Raw genomic sequence first — 20214 nt, forward strand, 5'->3', positions numbered from 1 at the left:
ATTTACTGATTTTACATACCACTCATCCCCACTAAGGTCATGGGTGTGCTGGAGCCTATCCCAGTTATCTCTGGGTGAGAGGCGGATCACACCCTGAAGTGGTTGCCAGTAAAATGCAAGGCATATGTAAATAGACAACCATCCACACTTGCAGGCAATTTATAGTTTTTAATTAACCTACCATGCATGTTTTGGGGATGTGGGAGGAACCCAAAGCACCCGGAGAAAACCCACACAGGCACAAGGAGAACGTGCAAACTTCATACGGGAGGCCGGATTTGATCCTGGGTCCTCAGGACTGTGAGACAGATATGATAACTAGTCACCCGCCGTGCCCGGAAAGCAAACTGAAAAATGAAAAACTAAATAATACCAAAACAAACGAAAACAAGATAAAATACACTCAAAATAAATCAAATTTAAACTTAAATGAGGACAGTACAAAGGTATATTTATATATATTTTATGCTTTGACAAAAACAAGGCTTTCTGCGAGGAAACAAAAGTGTTTGGATCAACTGCACAATTTACAATGATTAGAAGGAACAGAGGAATGTTTTCTTCAAATAATCAGTGAAAGTACGTAGATTTTAGGCCAATCTGCATACGCGGGGAAGTGCAATAGCTTCTGAGAGCTGCGTGACCCAAGAGCGAGTCCGCCCAGCCTCGTGAAAACATCAACATAATCAAATATCAAGCAAGGGAAAAAAAAAAAAAAGGTTTAACTCTTGCTCGTGATTCATAATTTATCACACGGCCCGAGCCTACTTTTCGTTTGGTCTGATTTTATTTGCCATGTTGGGTCGCTCTGCTGAGCAGGTGATGCTGTCACATGCACACGCGCACGCACACACACACACACACACATTAAAAATCTATGGTGATAAACATTTGGTTCGTTGCATCAAAGCAGGACACAGATTACGCACACATTCAAGTCACACAGTCTGTAAACAGCTGTACACATTTATTTTCAATTCTTTTGAAAGCATCTCGCAAGAATGTCACAATACGACACCCGCTTGACACGTACCTTTTACCAATATAAAAATGCAGACGGAGCAAAATATACATAATAAAGGCTGGCATATAGAGTGGCATTCAGGAGGAGTATAGTAACGGTCCAAAGACAGAAGTGCATGAAAAATAAAAAAATTAGAGCATTTACCAAATGTACACTCCTCAATAGATTAGGTACCTAGATATGAGGGTGAACTGAAACATGTCAGCCAACAAATGGATCTAGCGGGGCAGGTCGCAGTCCGATATATGACATAAATTGGTAGAACGTTTCCAGTGGATGACTTATTAAAGCAGGCACATTCGACAGTCACCATCAAAGTCTGACATGGCAAAGTGCAAATCTAACACCGCTGGCCAAGTTCCGTTCAACTGTTAGCTATTACTGACACTGCAGCGGTATTAAAAACAAATAAATGTTTATTTTTGTGCATTGAAAGCACTGACACAAATACAAGTTGCTAGTGTTTTTAAATCGATCTCTTCACTGACCTGCGAGATCAACAGAATTGATCGAATCAGTCGGCCCCTGCGGAGTCACCGTTCGCACCATTCACCTAGTCGCTGTTCTTACGATCGGCCAAAGCCCAGTCCGGTTTGAAAGTACTGCTTTGTTGCCATCTTGTGGCATCTCGGTGCCAAGGAACTATGTTGAAGTGAGGACATGAGCTTCATTCAGGCTGTAGCTCTGTTTAATAGAAATGTAGTGCTTCGCTGACATCTTGTGGTGTATGTATAAGCGATTATAAAAGGTGGGTGTCAGTTACTCACAGCTTTTAGCTCGGCGCCGTCCAACTCATTACCAATGGGCTGGTTCTGGCCCGTACCCCATTTGTCCGCTAACCCTGGTTTAGGTGGATGAACCTCACTGCTAAAAGCAAAAATCTGCGCGTAATTGAGGCCCCACCTTCGTTATAGTCTGTACATGGAACAAGTTGGCGGCAAAGCACTCCATTTCTCTTAGGCAGGGCTCAACAAGTCAAGAGTTTTGACTGCACAGTAAGCTCCAAGAGGCCACCAAATAGCGCCATGGCAATTTAAAAAAAAAAAAAAATTGCTTGAGCACAAATACTGACAATAGGATATGTTAAAAAAAAAAAAAAAGTCAAATGGTGAAAGGTGGCTCTTGGTCCTCTATTTGAGTGGGGGGGGGGGAGGTAAACAGCAATGTTTAATGTAAAACGTACAGAAGGTTAAGAGCTGAAACTGCACCTCATTGTCACACAATCAAGTTTCTTATTGGGAGTAGACGTCCACACGGATGGCGTTTCTTCTTTAGCAGCCAAGTCCAACACCTTCACAATAGATTCACACATGTGACAGTTCCCATGCGGCAGGATCCAACGAATGACCTTGCTTTGATGTATTTATTTTGAAGTCTATCCTAAATATTTGTCTGTACAACTCAGGGGAGTGCATGGGGAACCCTTGCCATCAGTGTTTTTGGGGTCAGCCTGGCTTTTCCGAGCTCGACCTCAATATCTAAAAGCTCAAATCCAGCTACCTTCTAAGACAGCTGATGGCCAGGGGGTGGGGGTGGGGGTGGGGGTCTTAACACTGAACACATGTTGATCCTCTTAAAAAGGAGGCAGCATGCGAGGAATGTCAACAAACTTTCAAGGGCCGGCAATTCCGCTTAAGCAGGCTTGCAAGGACCTCAGTTAATTATTTTGGTATTTCCAAGTGTGGGGCGGGGGAATCCTGTTTAAGATGATTTGTTTCAAACTACAAGTCGTCTTGTACGTGATGTTATTACACTGACCTCTGCTAACCGCCCTGTCGTCACACGACTTACTCCTACGGCTTCTCCGCAGGAAGATCCACCATGGGGACCTTTTCCGAGGGGGACATGGGCGGCGGTTCTTTGCTCTCGGGCAGGCCCACAACCGCCGCCTCCGGCACGGGGGAGCCGGAGGACTTGGCGCCGCTCGCGGCGAAGCCTTGAGCGATGTCGTCGAAGGTCCTTCCTTTGGTCTCGGGCACCCGCAGGAAGGTGAAGATGAAGAAGAGGATGAGCAGTACCATGAAGATGATGAACACGTAAGGACCACAAAGTTCCTAAGGGGACCACAGAAGGAGCGTTTGGACCACTTCATGTTGGGATTGTCCAAGTGTGACAAGGCAGGCTCCCTCTAACGCTATATCAAGGACAGTCCAATTGTATTGAACTTTTTTGGACAATACAATTAGCATTCATCTGTAAGAACTTTATTTGTAAACTTTTATTTGGGTAAACTTTATTGAATTCTGACATGTACTGTACGTTTTAATTGAATTGTTATTTAAGATTTGTTTTCCTACATCCATGATGGCACTTTCTAGGAATATAATGACTGTCTTGTTTTTCATTAAAACGCATGCCTACTATGCCACTGAATTATAATGTTAGTCACAGTGGTGCTACTTGGAGAGTTACACTAAGTATTTTTTTCAGGTGGTACTTGGGGTAAAAAGTACCACCTGAAACAACTGATGTGGTGCAGCTCTGCATGTGCATCCCTAATTGTCAAGCGATCTGAAAAGTTGCTACAATGTAAAAAAACCCCAAAACAAAACAAATAAAAAGGCTGTGATGTTATTTTTTGTTAGGTAATAGTAATATTATTAGATTGAAGTCAGGCGGCACGGTGGGCTCAGGTGGTAAAGCGTTGGCTTCACAGTTCTGAGGTCCCGGGTTGAATCGTGGACCCACCTGTGTGGAGTCTCCTCCGGGCACTCCGGTTTCCTCCCACATCCCAAAAACATGCAACATTAATTGGACACTCTAAATTGCCCCTAGGTGTGATTCTGAGTGTGATTGGTTGTTTGTCTCCATGTGCCCTCTGATTGGCTGGCAACCAGTTCAGTGTGTACCCCACCTCCTCATGGCTGTAGACAGCTGGGATAGGCTCCAGCACTCCCCACAACCCTTGTGAGCATAAGCGGCTAAGAAAATGGATGTATGGATGGATGGATGGATGATGGAAGTCAAAGTGAGAAGGAAGAAATATTTTTAATGTTAAATTTAAAAAATAAAAGCATCCCTATAATATTATGCTTTTAATTTAGGACAAAATGACTATTCTGAAAACACATGGGATTATATTCTTGGGGGGCCGGGGGGGAATTCAAGTAGGAATGTCAGACCTATGTGATAACGTCTCATCATATCACAGCGCTTTGAATTGTCCTGAAGCTCAAGTAGGGATAAGTACTGTAAATGGTTCAGAATGATTGATTTGTAATTTTAATCGGGAAAAAAAACATTGATGAGCATGGAATCATGCCCAAAATAAAGCAAATGTGTTTTTATGGAACAATATGAGATTTCTTTTTTGGGGGGGCTGCGCCCTATCTACACCTGATCCAAGAACTACAGTACTAGTGTCACTGATTACATCTTCAAGTTCAACTGTTATGTGACTGCTTACCTCCAGTTTAGGGAAGCCAAGGCCCACCAAGAAGTTGGCGGTCCAATTGGAAAAGCCAGACACGGCCATGGCGGCGGGTCGAGGCCCCTGTGAGAAAAGCTCGGCCACGATGAACCAGGGGATGGGACCGGGGCCCATCTCAAAACTGGCAACGAAGGCGAAGACCCCCACGATGGCCAAGTAGCTCAGGGACGGGCTTGTTTTCTGCTCAGGGGGGAGAGCAAAAGGTCAGGAAAGGATTTAAAACAATAAAAAAAGAGCAGTGTTTAGTATCGTTATCATTTATGCACCCAAATCCGCATTTTTTTTAATAATACAAGACAATGCAAGAATACCATATAATAACAAATATTATTTTAATTTTGGTAAATTATTGAAAATATCAAAACCGTTATCATTATAATTATTATATTGGTATAGCGGTGCAGTAGTGCTTGGAGTTATAAGTTTGAATTGGCTAGGCTAGCAACACAAAACTCATATCTCAAATCATCTTTCCCCATTGAAATGAATGAACTTAATGTTAATTTAAAGAAAAATCCACATATCTAATAATCTACAAACATTATTCTAAATAAAGAAAATGACACTATAATTTTGTAGTTTATATACAGTAATGACCCCATAGATACAATAAAATGTAAAGAATAAAATATTTTTGGCCTCATTTTTTGTTTCATTTCAATGGAAATTGTGCTGCTCCTTCTCGGGGGCTTGAGTGCAAGGTAATAAAATCTTACAGATATACACGAAGACGGTCTGCCCTCAGTAAGTCACAACAATATTCGTAACTCTTCACAGCAGATAAAGAATTGATGCCTATTTGTAGCCTACCCAGGGCGACAAGCTGGGAAAATGTCATGAAAGAGGTTACTACGTCGGTTCTGTTACTGTCACCGACCACCTGGCGTAGCCACCGCCTTCCCCGTGACACCGAAACATCATCAGCTATCTGGAATTGGACTCGTGCAATTGCCGCTCACCACTAGAGAGAGCGAGATGGTCATAACCAAGGCAGAAATGGCCATTCCAGCCAGTCCGATGAGGTGTAGGGTCCTGCGGCCCGCCCTCTCTACCAGGAAGAGCTGGAGGAAATAAGCAAAGTTGGATTTAAAAAAGAAAAAAGAAAAAAATGAACTGTACTCAAATTGACGAGAAATATGGCATCCAACACTCACGGATACGACAGTGAACACAGTGTTGACCACTCCAGCTCCAATGGTGGCGTAGATGGGTTGAGTTACACCCGCTGTAGCAAAGATGCCCGTGGAGTAGTAGAATACCTGGGGGCGGGGGTTAAAAGTTGATTCATTCAGTGTCAGCAGTTTTTGAGGCTTTTGACCAATGTTTTAAGGCCTACGGGATATAGTCTTCTATGATTATTTATAAATACACAAATACAAATACACCAAATTAAAACATGGACTCTCTCCTTTCAGAAGGAAAAAAGATGGATCCTGCCTTTTTCAATTAGGGAGCTATGAATTAGTGGTGAAACATTGGTAAGTTTTTCATTTTTGGGTCATGTCCAACAAAGTGGAGATAATTAGCTTTTGGTGGAAACTAACGTTGATATATATATATATATATATATATATATATATATAATAGCAGCTGGTAAAGCATTGGCCTCACAGTTCTGAGGTCACGGGTTCAATCCTGGACCCGCTTGTGCGGAGTTTGCATGTTCTCCCCTTGCATGCGTGGGTTTTCTGCAGGCACACAAGTTTCCTCCCACATTTGAAAAAAAAAAAAAAACATGCAACATTAATTGGGCAACTCTAAATTGCCCATAGGTGTGATTGTGAGTGTGAGTCTTTGCCCTGCGATTGGCTGGCAACCAGTTCAGGGTGTACCCCGCCTCCTGCCCGTTGACAGCTGAGATAGGCTCCAGCCCTCCACGCGACCCTTGTGATAAGCTGTGTACAAAATGGATGGAAGGGCTTGTGAGCTTGTGGCTAGATGTAGGAAACAAATATCCTCCTGCTTCTCCACTCAGTGATAAACTGTATGTCACAAAGGGTGGAGGTCACAGCCACTTGCTGTGGTCAGCGGCCAGAACCGCATCCATTCAGCTCGGTTCTGTGACCATATTAACACGTCCATTAAAAATGCCACCGTGCTCGTCTCTGCTGGCCCCACATGATCTAACGTGGCCCAAAGGCCAAGGAGAATTTCTGTCATGCGCTTATCATGAGTAGATTTGAACCGTTTCAGGGGGGCGCTTGTTTAACAAATTTTGATTTTTAGCACAATTATGTCAAAGACACAGATTTCACCCCCATATTTTTGCATTTAGAGATTTGCACATTTGCATACTTGTGGATGTTTGCGGAAACCTATCCTCCATGTTTGACTTTGTGCTCACACTAAAGCACTAAAAGTACCATGGCTATCTTGAAGCATCTCTTTGGTAAAAAAAAAAAATTATGACAAACTGAGTTGAGGAACTTCATTTAAACATAATTAACGCTACTCTGTGCATCTTCGTCTGAAGGAAGAACAGTGCTGTATAGCTTCGTTGATTAAAAAAACGGTTTGCTGCCACCTTGTGGCATCTTGATGCCAACGAACTAATTCGAAGTATGCCTGAGACCCACGCACGGCATTAAATCGAGCATTGAATGAGTTACTTTTCTCAGAAAAGTAATTAGACTACCCTTAAACACGTATTACATTGTGCGTTAATCATTCATACCGGTTTGTGCGGTCAGTAAATCGGCCAAGGAAGGCAAGGAATGACTCAGTGAAGGACTTATGATGCTACTTAGCTTAAATAATATTTACAATGCAAAGTGAGAACTCTAAACTTGATCTGGAGTCCGGACTTTGCATCAAAATTACTGTGGTGGGAGCAATGGTGTGTGTGTGTGTGTGTGTGTGGTGTTGTGTGTGTGTGTGTGTTGTGTGTGTGTGTGTGTGTGTGTGTGTGTTGTGTGTGTGTGTGTTTGTGTGTGTTTGTGTGTGTGTGTGTTTGTGTGTGTGTGTGTTTGTGTGTGTGTGTGGTGTGTGTGTGTGTGTGTGTGTGTGTGTGTGTGTGTGTGTGTGTGTGTGTGTGTGTGTATCCGTGCTTGTGCATAAAGGTTTGTCTCCCCCGGGTGGTCGTTCATGAAAAGTGCATCCAATTCCAGAAGGGACACGGGTGGCAGAGTGACACACTCAAAAATATTGTTCTTCGTTTGTATCAGGTCTGTCTGAGAAACTCGGAAGGATTTTCAACCAACACAATAGCAAGCCACAGTTCAAACACTCAGACAAAAGGCTGGTCCACCCCAAAGACCGAACGCCACGTATCCAGAAAAGCAATCTGGTGTATGAGGTCAGGTGCAGTGAAGAATGCAAAAATACATAAAGGTACAGCCGGCAAACTACGCAACCACTGAGCAGACGCATGGCAGAACAAAGATGGCCAAACTTCTTACGTCAAGATTTCGCTGTCTATGTGCAACCACCAACAGAAACACAATTCACAGTCACCGGGCACTGTTTGTGTTTAGGTTTGTGCTATGGAACTATGTTAAAGTGAGTTGAGGAACTATAGTTCTCCAAAAGTAGTGCTTTGGTGACATTTTACAGCATCTCTAGGGAATTCTAGACCTTTATTTATGGGGGATTCGATCACATGGATTTTCACTATGCGAAACATCGCTATTAGTGGAAGTTCACAAGTTACTTTGACTTACTTATGCGTCCAAGTAATCCCTTGTTTGATGCTTTGTTTTGTGTTCTGAGCCAAAATTTGGTGTTGGTGCAAGTTTTGGATATGCAGCTGTTGGAGTAAAGTGAACAAAATGGAGGTACTATAATGGGCAAGTGACAAGTGAGCAAGGAGCACTGCCTACTTTGGATGGATGTCTGCTTATGACCAAACAAAATATTGATTTCTATGCTGGAATTTGATACCTCTTCAGTAAATTCCCCTCAATTTCCAGTTCATTTCGGCAAATTTTCCACTCATTTGCAAGCCTACTCACGGCGTTGATGCCAGAAAACTGCTGAGAGAGCTGCAGGACGATGGCAATGATGATGGGCTGCCGGTAGTTGTGAGAGCGGAAAAGCTCCAGGATGGTGACTTTCTTCTCCATGGCCATCCGCATCCCTTCCTCCTTCATCTCGTCGATGTCGTCACTCACGTCCTCGCAGCCACGCAGACGCACCAGTGCTGCAGGCGGGGACGATAGAAATCGGAGTCGGTGTGAGAAAAGAAAATGAATGAGAAGCTAAAGCAGGGGTGTCAAACTCATTTTCGTCACGGGCCACATTCTACTTGCGGTTTCCCTCAGAGGGCCGTTGTGTCTGTAAAACCATTAAAAAAAAAAAAAAAAAATCTTTAACCGCCTCATCATATTTACACATGAAATTTATGAACGACTTTTGGAATCAGAAATCAAGGGTAATGGGTTTTTCCAACTATTGTTGATTGTAAACACAAAAATGCTTGTAATTTCAACGTTTTCATGTATGATAGGACAATTTGAAATTTTGGTACAGATTTGATACACATGATTTGCCTCCGCGGGCCACATAAAATCATGCGGCGGGCCGGATCTGGCCCCCGGGCCTTGAGTTAGACATCTGTGACCTAAGGTGACCATCTCATGTAGTACATGGCAATGTGTGTGTGTGTGTGTGTGTGTGTGTGTGTCTATGGGTCAGGACCTTTCCTGGCCTCCTCTTCCTGTTTGAGGACAATGAGCAGGTATCGGGGGCTCTCGGGGCAAAAGGGCAGCATGATGCTCTGCAGGATTGCAGGTAGCGCAGTCAGAGCCAGGAGGATGGGCCAGAGAGTATCAGAGCCCAGAAGAGACTCTAGACCAAAAATCTAATAAATAAATAAATAAATACATAAATAGCATGCTGGTGGGCAGTGGCAAATGGTTGTGTCTTGAAAGATTAAGAAAGTCACTATGGGCAAGAAACGATCACAAAATAATCAATTTGCTTTCACGACAAATGACAGAAATGTGTCATTCAAACTATTTTGCTAATATCAAAATATTTTGTCTAAAACTCTACGTTAAACGTGTTTTCTAAACCATTAATTCAAATAGTTGTCGAATAATCAATTGATTATACTTCAGTGACGTCGGTGCCGGATGCGCCCTCATACCTGCGCCACCAGGATGCCGATAACCACGCCCAGCTGGTGAAGGGTGCCAAAGGCCCCGCGGAGGGCGGTGGGGGCGATCTCTCCCACGTACATGGGTGTCAGTCCCGTGCACAGACCGCAGAAGACGCCGATGATCAAGCGGCCGATGATGACCATCTCGAAAGAGCGGCTGAGGCTGGACAGTCCCATCAGGCCCCCGCCGAGCAGGGCCAGGATGTTCGCCAGCAGCATGGACTTCCTCCTGGACAGGAAGTCGGTCAAAGGTGGCGTTTCGTCATCGTGACATTTTTTTTTTTTTTTTTTTGCATCATGCGACATTGTCACCTGCCAAACTTGTTGACAATGGCCCCCACACTGAAAGAGCCCGCCATGCCGCCCACACTAAAGATGGCCACCGCGAAACTCCACACCATGGTGTTGGCTCCCGGGCTGAAGGGCTCGTTGAAGCGCTCCAGGGACACATTTTGGAAGAACCTCCGCAGCTTCTGGTGAAGTCACAGCAACATATACGGATTCCCGTTTAACATCCATAATCTAAAATATGCATTCACTATTCATCAATCTACATGGGGGTGAGGGGGGGCAGCTTACTTTGAGTAAAGCGCTTCGTTTACATTAAAAGGCCAGAAAATGAAGAAACATTGTTATTCCAAAACATATTTTACGGTCATTGAAAAAATTTTACATGGACACTTGCATCTATGCTCTTCTTTAGGTACACTTGTACAGTACATATGGAGATTCAAAACTTTTACAGAAATTATACAAAAAAAAGCAAGTTAAAGCACTTATTACCAAATGTAGCTGCATTTGCCTTTGTTACAAAGCATCACTGCGTTTAATATTGCATTAGTTTCCAGACATGTAAAACTGTAATTACAGCTTAACAAAAATTTATTTGCGTGTATTGCTCGTCTTGTGTAGCTTAATGACGTAACATATTCCCTCCCAGTAAGATCTGGTTTGCCAGTCTACAAGTGGAGGCCATAAAACTAAAGGAAAATAATTTAAAATTGCATTTTTGCACTCAATAAAATAATATACAATTGTAAAAATATTTTAAAATTTACACAATATTATTATTTTCATTACCATTTTCCATTGCTATTATCATACTAAATATAGTACAAATATACGTTCATCTATGAAGACACTGTGGCGACCCCGAACGGTACGAGCCGAAAGGAAAAAAAGAAGAATAGTACATCACATTATGTAATTCAAAATGTAAGGTAATTATAATAAAAATGTTACTTAAATTGTAAGGTTTAATAATCCTGATTATAATAATTGTATTATTATTATAAGACTACGACTACTACTAAATTTGGGGTTAGGTGTTAAAATCGCATCACATATCACAGAGCTTGAACAATATTTATGCAATTAAATGTATTTTATGTGTATATTGAAAAAAAGACCAGATCTGCAGCTGTAAATCGGACCAAAGCTCTCATTTTCGGGCCTTTTGACTGGTTTAATGTCAGCTGGTGAACGGATTTTCTCCATTGAAAGATCAAAAGTGCGTTCAAAGGATTAGCCAAGCACAAACGCACACCTGTTCAGGTGCATTGATGACGCCGGTGTTGTATCCAAACTGCAGCGAGCCGATGACTGCGGTGGACACGCAGTAGAGAAGGTAGAAGGTGATTTTCTTCTTGGGCTGTTTTGAGAAAATAAAATCGGGGTGGGGGAATAGGAAAAGGATGAGATGAAAACAACGAGTGGCTGCATTTTCTGAAAGAACGGACACGGTTTGAAGAGTGGATGCGGAGTGTTCCTGCCTTTCGACAAAGCGCTTGTTGTTTACGGCCACACTGGGCACCCGTCACGCACGCACAATGAGCCTTTTCCACGTCTCCGTTCTCACTGACTCTTTTCAACCTGCTTGTACTGGCACTACAGCGCTTGCTGTGTTGCTGGGAAGTCTACAGCGAAAAAGCACCTGGGGGGGGGGGGACTGAAACGGAATTCTGTTGTTTTTCCCGCCGGCCCCTCAAGTAAAGCAGGCTTAGTGCATAATAACCAGATCATTGGACAGAAATTTGCTGCATGCACAATAATCCTCCAAAGTTTCCCTCTCAGAGGACATCACTTATTGTGTGGTTTGTGTATTATTGCGTAAAGCACAGGTGTCAAACTCAAGGCCCGGGGGCCACATCCAGCCAACCGCATGATTTGATGTGGCCCGTGGAGGCAAATCATATGTACTGTATCCACTTCCATGATTTTTTTGTTCAAAGCTGTACCAAAATTTCAAATTGTCATGTCATAAATGATAACATTGAGCTATTACAAGCATTTTTGTTGGAAAAACCCATTACCCTTGATTTCTGATTCCAAAACCAGTTCATAAATTTCATTTGTAAATATGATCAGACGGTTAAAGATTTTTATCGTTTCACAGCCATAATGGCCCTTTGAGGGAAACCGCAAGTACAATGTGGCCCGCGACAAAAATGAGTTTGACGCCGGTGGCATAAAGACACTTTTAAATAGTTAACATTTTAATGAATGATTTTATTTCGAGTTATTAAAAGATTAGTTGTGACTATATGGTATGAAAAAATAAATTCAATAAAATTATTTTTAAGTTGTTAAAAGATTAAACGTGTCCATATTTTAAGCATTTACAAACTAAAGGCAAAAATTTTTTTTAAATATATTTAAAAAAAATACATTTCTCCTCTAAGACGACATGTAGTTCATCATTTTTAATTCTATTTATAAGTGGTTAATTCACAGATTGCATATTTTTAAGACTTAAACTATTTTATTTATCAAAACATTTTATTTATTTTTCAGTAATTATTCTGTATAGTTCTTTTATATGCACCATCTATTTGAACACTAAGAATTTACACACTGATGGTGCACAGGGTAAAATAAGTTGTGAAAAATATTGAAATTTATTAAAAGGAAATTGTAAAATACAACAGAATAAATTGCAGTCCATTTAAATGTGGGAAGACATCTCTCCAAATAAAATAATGGATGGACAAAGCTATAGGCCACTCCTTCGTGTACTTTGCGAAAAAATAGCAACAAAGTGACCATACAGTAACAATAATCCTCTAATTGAGTGGAAATTAACTTTATATCCAACTTGAACTTGTAAAAAAAATAAATTCAAAGCTCCTATCTACGCAGATAGCAGGAGATATTTCATCCCGTTGTGTTCCTAGGGAACAACGCGTATCAAAATAAAAACAAACTCTTCTTCTATTGACTCACAATTCTTCTTCAATGTGGGAAAACACTCCCAAGAAAGAAAATATACACCGTCTTCGTCTACCAGGTAGGAAGCGATTGACTGCTAACCAGAAGAAAACAGCAGAGGAAGTGAAGAATAACTGTATTGTAATACGGTAGCTACAATGTAATAGTGGATGTCATCATCTGCTCAAAGAGGAATAGTGCAACCTCTTCTTTTGAAACAACTATCGTCACGACGCAGACACGGCTGACGTTGTATCAATTTTTGTGGTCGGAGAGGGAACGCAGGAAACGTTTGCACGCAGGCCAAAGGAGACACACACAGAGGAACAAAGTACGGTACGTGTGTTACGAGAATGGCAAGCAAGAAGTTTGGATGATATGCAAACTTCTCAACCCAAAGACAAGCTGAGCTGCAAAACTGATACAATTAGGTAGCTCAACCGAAAATGTTCTGGCAAACTTGCCCTTAAAAGTTGACACATGAAACTAGTCTGACAAGCAGCATGCGATCCGCCAGATAATCCGAGACTTCTGCTCAGTGAGCAGCTAAAGCAACAATTCTTAAATTGTAGTTCCAATCCCGGGCCTGACTGTGTGGAGTTTCCTTATTTTCCTCATGCCTTTGTGGGTTTTCCCCGGAACTCCGGTTTCCTCCCAGTATCCTAAAAAAATAAATGCATTAGTTGGACACTCTAAATTGTCCCGAGGTGTGATTGTGAGTAGAAATGTTTTGCGATTGGCTGGCAACCAGTTGAGGTTGTACCCCGCCTCCTGCCTGAAGATAGCTGGAATAGGCTCTAGTGCTCCCCCGACCCTTGTGAGGATAAGCAGGTCAGAAAATGGATAGATGGATTTATTGTAAATACTCAAATTTGAATACATAATTTTACAAGGTCCCCTTCCATCAGAATCCAATTATTCTTGATGTTTATGCATAATATAGGTCAAAAATGAGTTTGCGAAATGGTTTAAGTCAAAATTGTTTGGCGATTTAATGTAAAATTCACTAAAAGGCATAATAAGCCTTCCAAGTTATTGGACCAACATTCCAACGCTTGATGAATTATGCTTCGAGGATCCCACTTGCTGGGTGGGAGGCTTGCAGTGCAACGTTGCTCGCCAAGAGTTGGAGGGGCTGGAATGGGCAGTGTAACTGGGAAAAAACAATAATAAAAAAAATCAAAGGAACCAGCCAGGGATTCTTGTCAAGCTGGCCAAGGCCTCTCACAGCTCACCGTTGCCAGATGCAAGTGCACCAACGAGCCGTTGAAGAGGACCAAGGTGGAAGGAGCATAGCAATGCGGTGCAAAAGAACTCCTGGATAATGAATGACATTGGGAAAAAAAAATCCAGCGACCCTCATGTGGATAAGTGGCTCAGAAATGGAAGGATGGATATTAGGGAAAAATAAGCGATCCAATCACAATAAAGGGTATTTACACGTCACATAGTAATGAGAAATTGGGCCGTTTCAAATTCCTGGTGGAAAAGATCAATTAGAATACCTTGATATAGACATTTTGGGCATTTCTAGCCCAAGTTATCTTGCAAATGTGATAAAAGAACATTAAAGGTTATAAAAATTGAATTTAAAAAAAGATGGTGGAAGGGGATCTTTTAATATTTAGCAGTTGTAATCAGCCTATTATCAATAATACCATTTAAAAGTTACAATTATTATTTTAAAAAATTACATACATATTTTGACTGATTTTTGTTTCATGCATCATCGAAGAATGACATGGCCCACACGTCTGTTTTAAAAATTAAATGAAGCACTAGAGAGAGAAGAGTTTGCCCACCCTTGATTCCAAGCTTTATTCGTGCGAGAGGGAGGCGGAGCCAACACGCGGGCACTTGCAGCAGCACGCTTTTATTGCCCAACCGTCAAGCGACATGACGTGGAAATTTTCACCAGCGCTGTGATGACTCTTAAATGTGGGGAGTGGCTGGGATGTTTATCAGTCGAGTAGAATTACACGCAATGCAACGCCGTGTGCAAATGAGTGTTATTTAACTGGAAATAGTAGTTGGGCACGAAGATGCTCGAGTCTAAATGATCACCCCCATTTTGACGGAATTACATCATTTTATCATATACCAATATTGGCAACTCAATCACTGCCAGGCCTCCATGTTAACATGAATATTTGAATACGTTAGCCGTCAATGGCAGTGAATTTTTAAGATTGCCTACAGGTGCTAATGCTTTTTTCGCCTGTATGTGCCCTGCGATTGGCTGGCGACCAATCCAGAGTGTACCCTTCCTCTTGTGCACGGTCATTTGCAAAAGGCTCCGCCTGACCCGCGACCCGAGTTACAAGGGCTCTAGAAACTGGATGGATGGAAGTAAACTGGCTTCTTCATCCGAGTCCACAAAGTTCGATTTCGGTGCCGCTGATGGGTGTTGAATTCAAATATCAATATGAACACGGAGGACTGGCAGGGAATGAGTTTTAAGTTGCCTTTGTTGGAAAGAGGGACAAAGATGAAGTACGCAAAGAAAAAAAACTGCAATCATGGGGGAACACGCAAACTTCACACAGGAGGGCAAGACTTCGAGATTTGAACCTTGAAGCTCAGAACAAAATGAAAGTCATGTCTGACTTACTTCACGTTAGTGTTGAACGAACAATTTCCAAATGTGATGACATAAAACCAGTCACCGTTTTCAATTTGGAGTGCAAAGAGTCTGTGTTGGACCCCACCTCTTGCATGAAGTCAGCTGGGACAGGTTCCAGCTGACCTGTGACCCCAGTGAGGACAAGCACTATGGAAAATAGATTTAGTAAATTTGTGAGAATACTTTTGCCCATTTATAACACCATTTAAGTTGCTGGAATTGCAAATTTAACTGCTGCCCGACATAAATCAGAGCACGTTAGCGGGCCCACTATTGCTTTTCTATTCCCTGCATCGCACGTGACAGCTCAACAAAATTAAATGAAACAAAAGAACGGGTGTTCTAAATATTCACGCTTTTTGTGTGTGTGTTAATTTAGAGACCCATGCGAGTGATGTTAACATCTTAAGCAAGCTTGAGGATGACCCAACACTGTGCAAAATGTTACGAAGGAAAAACCAGAAGGTACGGAACACTTGTCGTGCTGGCTTAAAGCGGACATATTATTAGGTATACCTGATATTATGTGTAGCGAATCCAAGCATGAGGGTTCCTAACATTTGGGGTGATGTTTGAAGTAGTACTACGAGAACTTCTGTGAGAATCTTTGGCTGCAGCTCTTGTGGTGGATGTCATGCGATGGCGCAGGTGTACCTAATGTTGTGTCTATGAAGCGTATTCTTCTTCGGTGTGACCTTGCGCTGTCAAACGTGCATTTAAACACGGAGGCATCGCGCTTCAAGTTGCGACTTGCCCCGCTCGAGCTCTCTTAGTCACGTCCCCAAACCGCTGTGCTCTCATCCTCCTCATGCCAGAAAGGAAAATTACAGAATTGCCAGACTGTGAACTTACTACTACTACTACTACTACTACTTATTGAAATGCACAAAGCTTCAGGATTAAAAAATAATTTAAAAAAAAGTTACCTTGCAAGGCAGTGGGAACGGGCTGAAAGGTTAAAGGCATCAGCAGAAACTTTTTAAAGCAGCTTTACTGTAAAAAATGCTGCGTTCACACAATAAAAGTAACAAATAAAGGCCTACCTTATCATCTTCAATTTGTTCCATCTTTACTTCTTGGGGGAAAAGATCTTTCCAGAGAAAACACCGCTCTGTGGGAAAAGCTGTCAAACCTGAAAGCAAATACATAAACAAGCGGCGTGTGTCAACAGCGCTCAAAGAGAAACGGGCCTGCTGAACCTACAAGTACTCTACCTGATAGACTGTGATGGTGCGGACCTGTTTGTGGTCCAGAAGAATGAGATGGTCTGGTCTCACTTGAACGGCAGCGCACACAAGAAACTCCTCCTCTTCCTCCTCCCTCGACTTCCCTACAAACTCTCAAGTCCCCCTCCCGAGATCGCATTTAAAGTGGAGTAACAGTCTCCCTCGGTTGTTTACTGACAAGACAACACCCAAAACTTTTTAACCTATTACCACCACCGAAATCTTAATATATTTTAATCAAGGTTTGGATCCAAAAAATATTAGACCACCCTTCTTTCTTCAGTTTCTTGTTCATTTTTAATGCCTGCTTTTGCATTTGTTCGGACAAATGCAGTAAAGAAATGAAAAAATAGCTCACAGGAGTTTAATTGAAAAATTCAAACTTATCAGTTTTCCGCAACTTTCTTGATGATAATCAAAATCACTGGGAATAAAGATAAAATTGTCTTATCCACGATAACTCATTCTATTTTTTATTTTTATTTTTTTCGTTTTTTTGTCAAAGCCTCATTGAATAACCTGACAATCTGGCATGGTGAGGGAGTGGTGAGCCCATCCGGCCTGCCCTTCTGAGGTTGGGGGTTCAAATCTGGGAGCCCTGCTGGGTGGACTTTTCTCCCTATGCTTGAAGGACTTTCCCCAGAGTACTCATCCTTCCTGCCTCATTCTCTAAATTGAGCCACTGAGAACTAATGTGGACTACCGGAATTGTTTTTCATGTTTAAGTTAAGCCTGTAAATGAATTTTCAGGCAGAGGTGGCAGAACACGGAGCTTGGTGGGCTTGGGGGGATGTGGCCTCCCATTTTTTACCGCATGACACCCCTTTTTTACTCTATGTGCCCGTTATGTGTGCAAGTCCTCTCAGATACGGCAAAAATGTCATCTGAGTGGCCAAAAGTGCCCCTGAAAAACGTCGTGTCAAAAATTAAGATTTTGTTACCATTTTGTCATATAGGGTGCAGTCTATTAATGTATATATTTTTTCCTGATTCAAAAGTGCAACAACTGCGCAAACTCCCATTTCTTAGACATACGTAGTGCTTTAGTTTGGGTGCCCATGTATCTGCATTTTGGTTGACGTGAATGTTATGGATCATGTTTCATAAAATATTGATAGATCTTATGAATGTTTGGAGCAAAACAAAACCTAAATACCCCTCATTAGTATATTGAAGCCATAAAACTTCAAATCATTGTCCTGAAATGTAGGTGTGAATGTGCTCTGTGACTGACTGGCAACCAATCCAGGGTGTATCCGCCCTCTCGTCAAAAGTCATCCAGTTCAACTGTGACCCTATGATTATAAGCGCCATTGAAAATGTATAGATGGAAAAATATCTGAGCCATTGGCTATCTGCGAAGTTTGTGCAATTTGGTGCAAATCCTAATTAGAAGGTTTTGCCCTTGACACAGGTCTGCGCTCCACTGAGTTCCTAGTTTGTCGCATTTTGTTAGAAAGCAGGGTTGCGTGAAAAGGTTTTTGGGAAAGTGTACTATGGCCTTGAGAAGGAACCATTACATTTTAGCAAGGATCCTGATCCAATTTTACATTTTGCACCTTTGGCGAAGGTACAGTGGAAAGGTTTACACACCCCTGCCATTTTTTTTTTTTTTTGTGCCATAAAATAACACTGGCACAAATCATTTCAAAACTTTCCCATTACTACATTAAAATTACATTAAAGAATACATTCATCATTGAGCGGATAAGCTACAATAAATGAAACATTGTGGTTGTACAAGCATGAAAACTGTCTTATGTCTGGGATGGGGCTGTGTTCAGAATTACATTCAATTTCGTGTTCAACACCGTCTTTCCCAAATTCATCTCCTCCAACCTTCTCCAGTTCAGAATCTTGCCTGCCATCTGGCGGGTGGATCGACAGCTTCCTGATGGTCAGGACACAGCAGGTGAGTCTGAGGGACACCACCTCATCCCACACATACCATCAGTACCGAGGTCCTCCAAGGATGCGTCCTCTTTCCGCTACTCTTTCTCTCTTCACGAACGACTGCGCCTCAACACACCTAGCTGTCAGACGAGGTTAGGAGTTTCCAGACGAAACAATTGTCATCGGCCTCATCAAAGGGGATGATGAGGCAGAAAGTTGCTATGGCTGACACAACCGGGAGCTGAACATGCTCGAGACTGTAGAGATAACCGTGGACTTCAGGAAGCAACATTCACCACAGCTGTCCTGTATCATCAGTCAAGACCTTCAAGTTCCTGGGATTTAGTTTCTCAGGACCTGAAGTGGGAGACCAACATTAACTTCTTCTTTTTGGCTCGTCCTGTAAGTGGGGTCGCCACAGCGTGTCATCTTTTTTCCATCCAAGCCTATCTCATACATCCTCTTCTCTAACACCCATTGTCCTCAGGTCCTCCCTCACAACATCCATCAAGCTTTTCTTTGGTCTTCCTCTCGCTCTTTTACCTGCCAGATCCATCCTCAGCACCCTTCCACCGATATACCCACTCTCTAGCTTCTGAACCTGTCCAAACAATCCAAGTCAGCTGTCTCTAACCTAGTCTCCAAAACATCCAACTTTGGCTGTCCCTCTGATGAGCTCATTTCTAATCCTATGCAACCTGCTCACTCTGAGCGAGAACCTCAACATCTTCATTTCTGCCTCTTCCAGTTCTGGTTCCTGTTGTTTCTTCAGTGCCACCATCTCTAATCTGTACATCATGGCCGGCCACACCAATGTTTTATAAACTTTGCCCTTCATCCTAGCGGAGACTCTTTTGTCGAATAGAACACTAAACACCTTCCGCCAACTGTACCAACCCGCTTGGACCCGTTTCTTCACGTCTTTACCACACTCTCCAGTGTTCTGTATTGTTGACCCCAAGTATTTGAAGTCAAGTCACCCTCGCTTCCCTGGAGCTTCACTCCTTCTCCTCCGCCCCTCACATACATGCACATATATTCCGTTTTACTTCGGCTGATCTTCATTCCTCTCCATTTCAGTGGATGCCTCCATCTTTCTAAATGTTCCTCCGCCTGCTCCCTGCTTTCACTGCAGATCACAATATCGTCCGCGAACATCATAGTCCAAGGGGATTCCAGTCTAACCAGCCTGCCACAGGAGATTTTGAGGCAATTCGACACAGCAGTTATTGAATCGGTTCTGTGTTCAACCGTAACAGTCTGGTTTGGTGCTGCTCCTATACAAGGACAAATTCCAATGGACGGTCAGGACTACAGTAACCCCCCACTCGACAAGACACTATCGAATAATGCCAACCAAAACCAGCATACGTTCCAACTGCTTCTTCTCTCTTGCCACGTCCTTCTTAAACAGTTAACTTATAATTCACTTAAAACATACTGCCAACTTTGTAAATCTTGACCCAGTACTACATTATTTTTGCACTCACTGCCGTCGCCTCCTCGTATCTTGGGCAAAACATACCTTTTGGAATTATAGCTCAAAAGGTCAACCTTGGTTTCACTGGACCTTAACACATTTTCCCTCATACGTTAGGGAGATTCTATGTACAGATTGTAGGCCACATTAAATGGTGGAAAGTAGAGTTTTTATCTAGGTTTCAATTTATTACATCATTAAAAAAAATAATAATAAACAGGCATTTGGAGACT

At 42.3% G+C, this 20214-nt stretch overlaps 1 protein-coding gene across 1 annotated transcript; it reads right to left on the bottom strand.

Moving 5' to 3' along the window:
- Positions 1 to 952: 952 nt before the first annotated feature.
- Positions 953 to 17743, bottom strand: slc2a3b (solute carrier family 2 member 3b). Its single transcript, XM_061819759.1, has 11 exons — positions 16597 to 17743; positions 16426 to 16514; positions 11099 to 11203; positions 9865 to 10025; positions 9541 to 9781; positions 9090 to 9252; positions 8405 to 8592; positions 5609 to 5713; positions 5414 to 5515; positions 4431 to 4634; positions 953 to 3078 (listed from the first exon to the last, which is right to left on the bottom strand). The coding sequence occupies exons 1-11, from the start codon at positions 16745 to 16747 to the stop codon at positions 2818 to 2820; spliced, it is 1770 nt and encodes a 589-aa protein (XP_061675743.1). The 5' UTR covers positions 16748 to 17743; the 3' UTR covers positions 953 to 2817.
- Between the last annotated feature and the right edge of the window lie 2471 nt (positions 17744 to 20214).

Source organism: Syngnathoides biaculeatus, chromosome 5 (genome assembly GCF_019802595.1).
Source record: "Syngnathoides biaculeatus isolate LvHL_M chromosome 5, ASM1980259v1, whole genome shotgun sequence".
Lineage (NCBI taxonomy): Eukaryota > Metazoa > Chordata > Actinopteri > Syngnathiformes > Syngnathidae > Syngnathoides > Syngnathoides biaculeatus.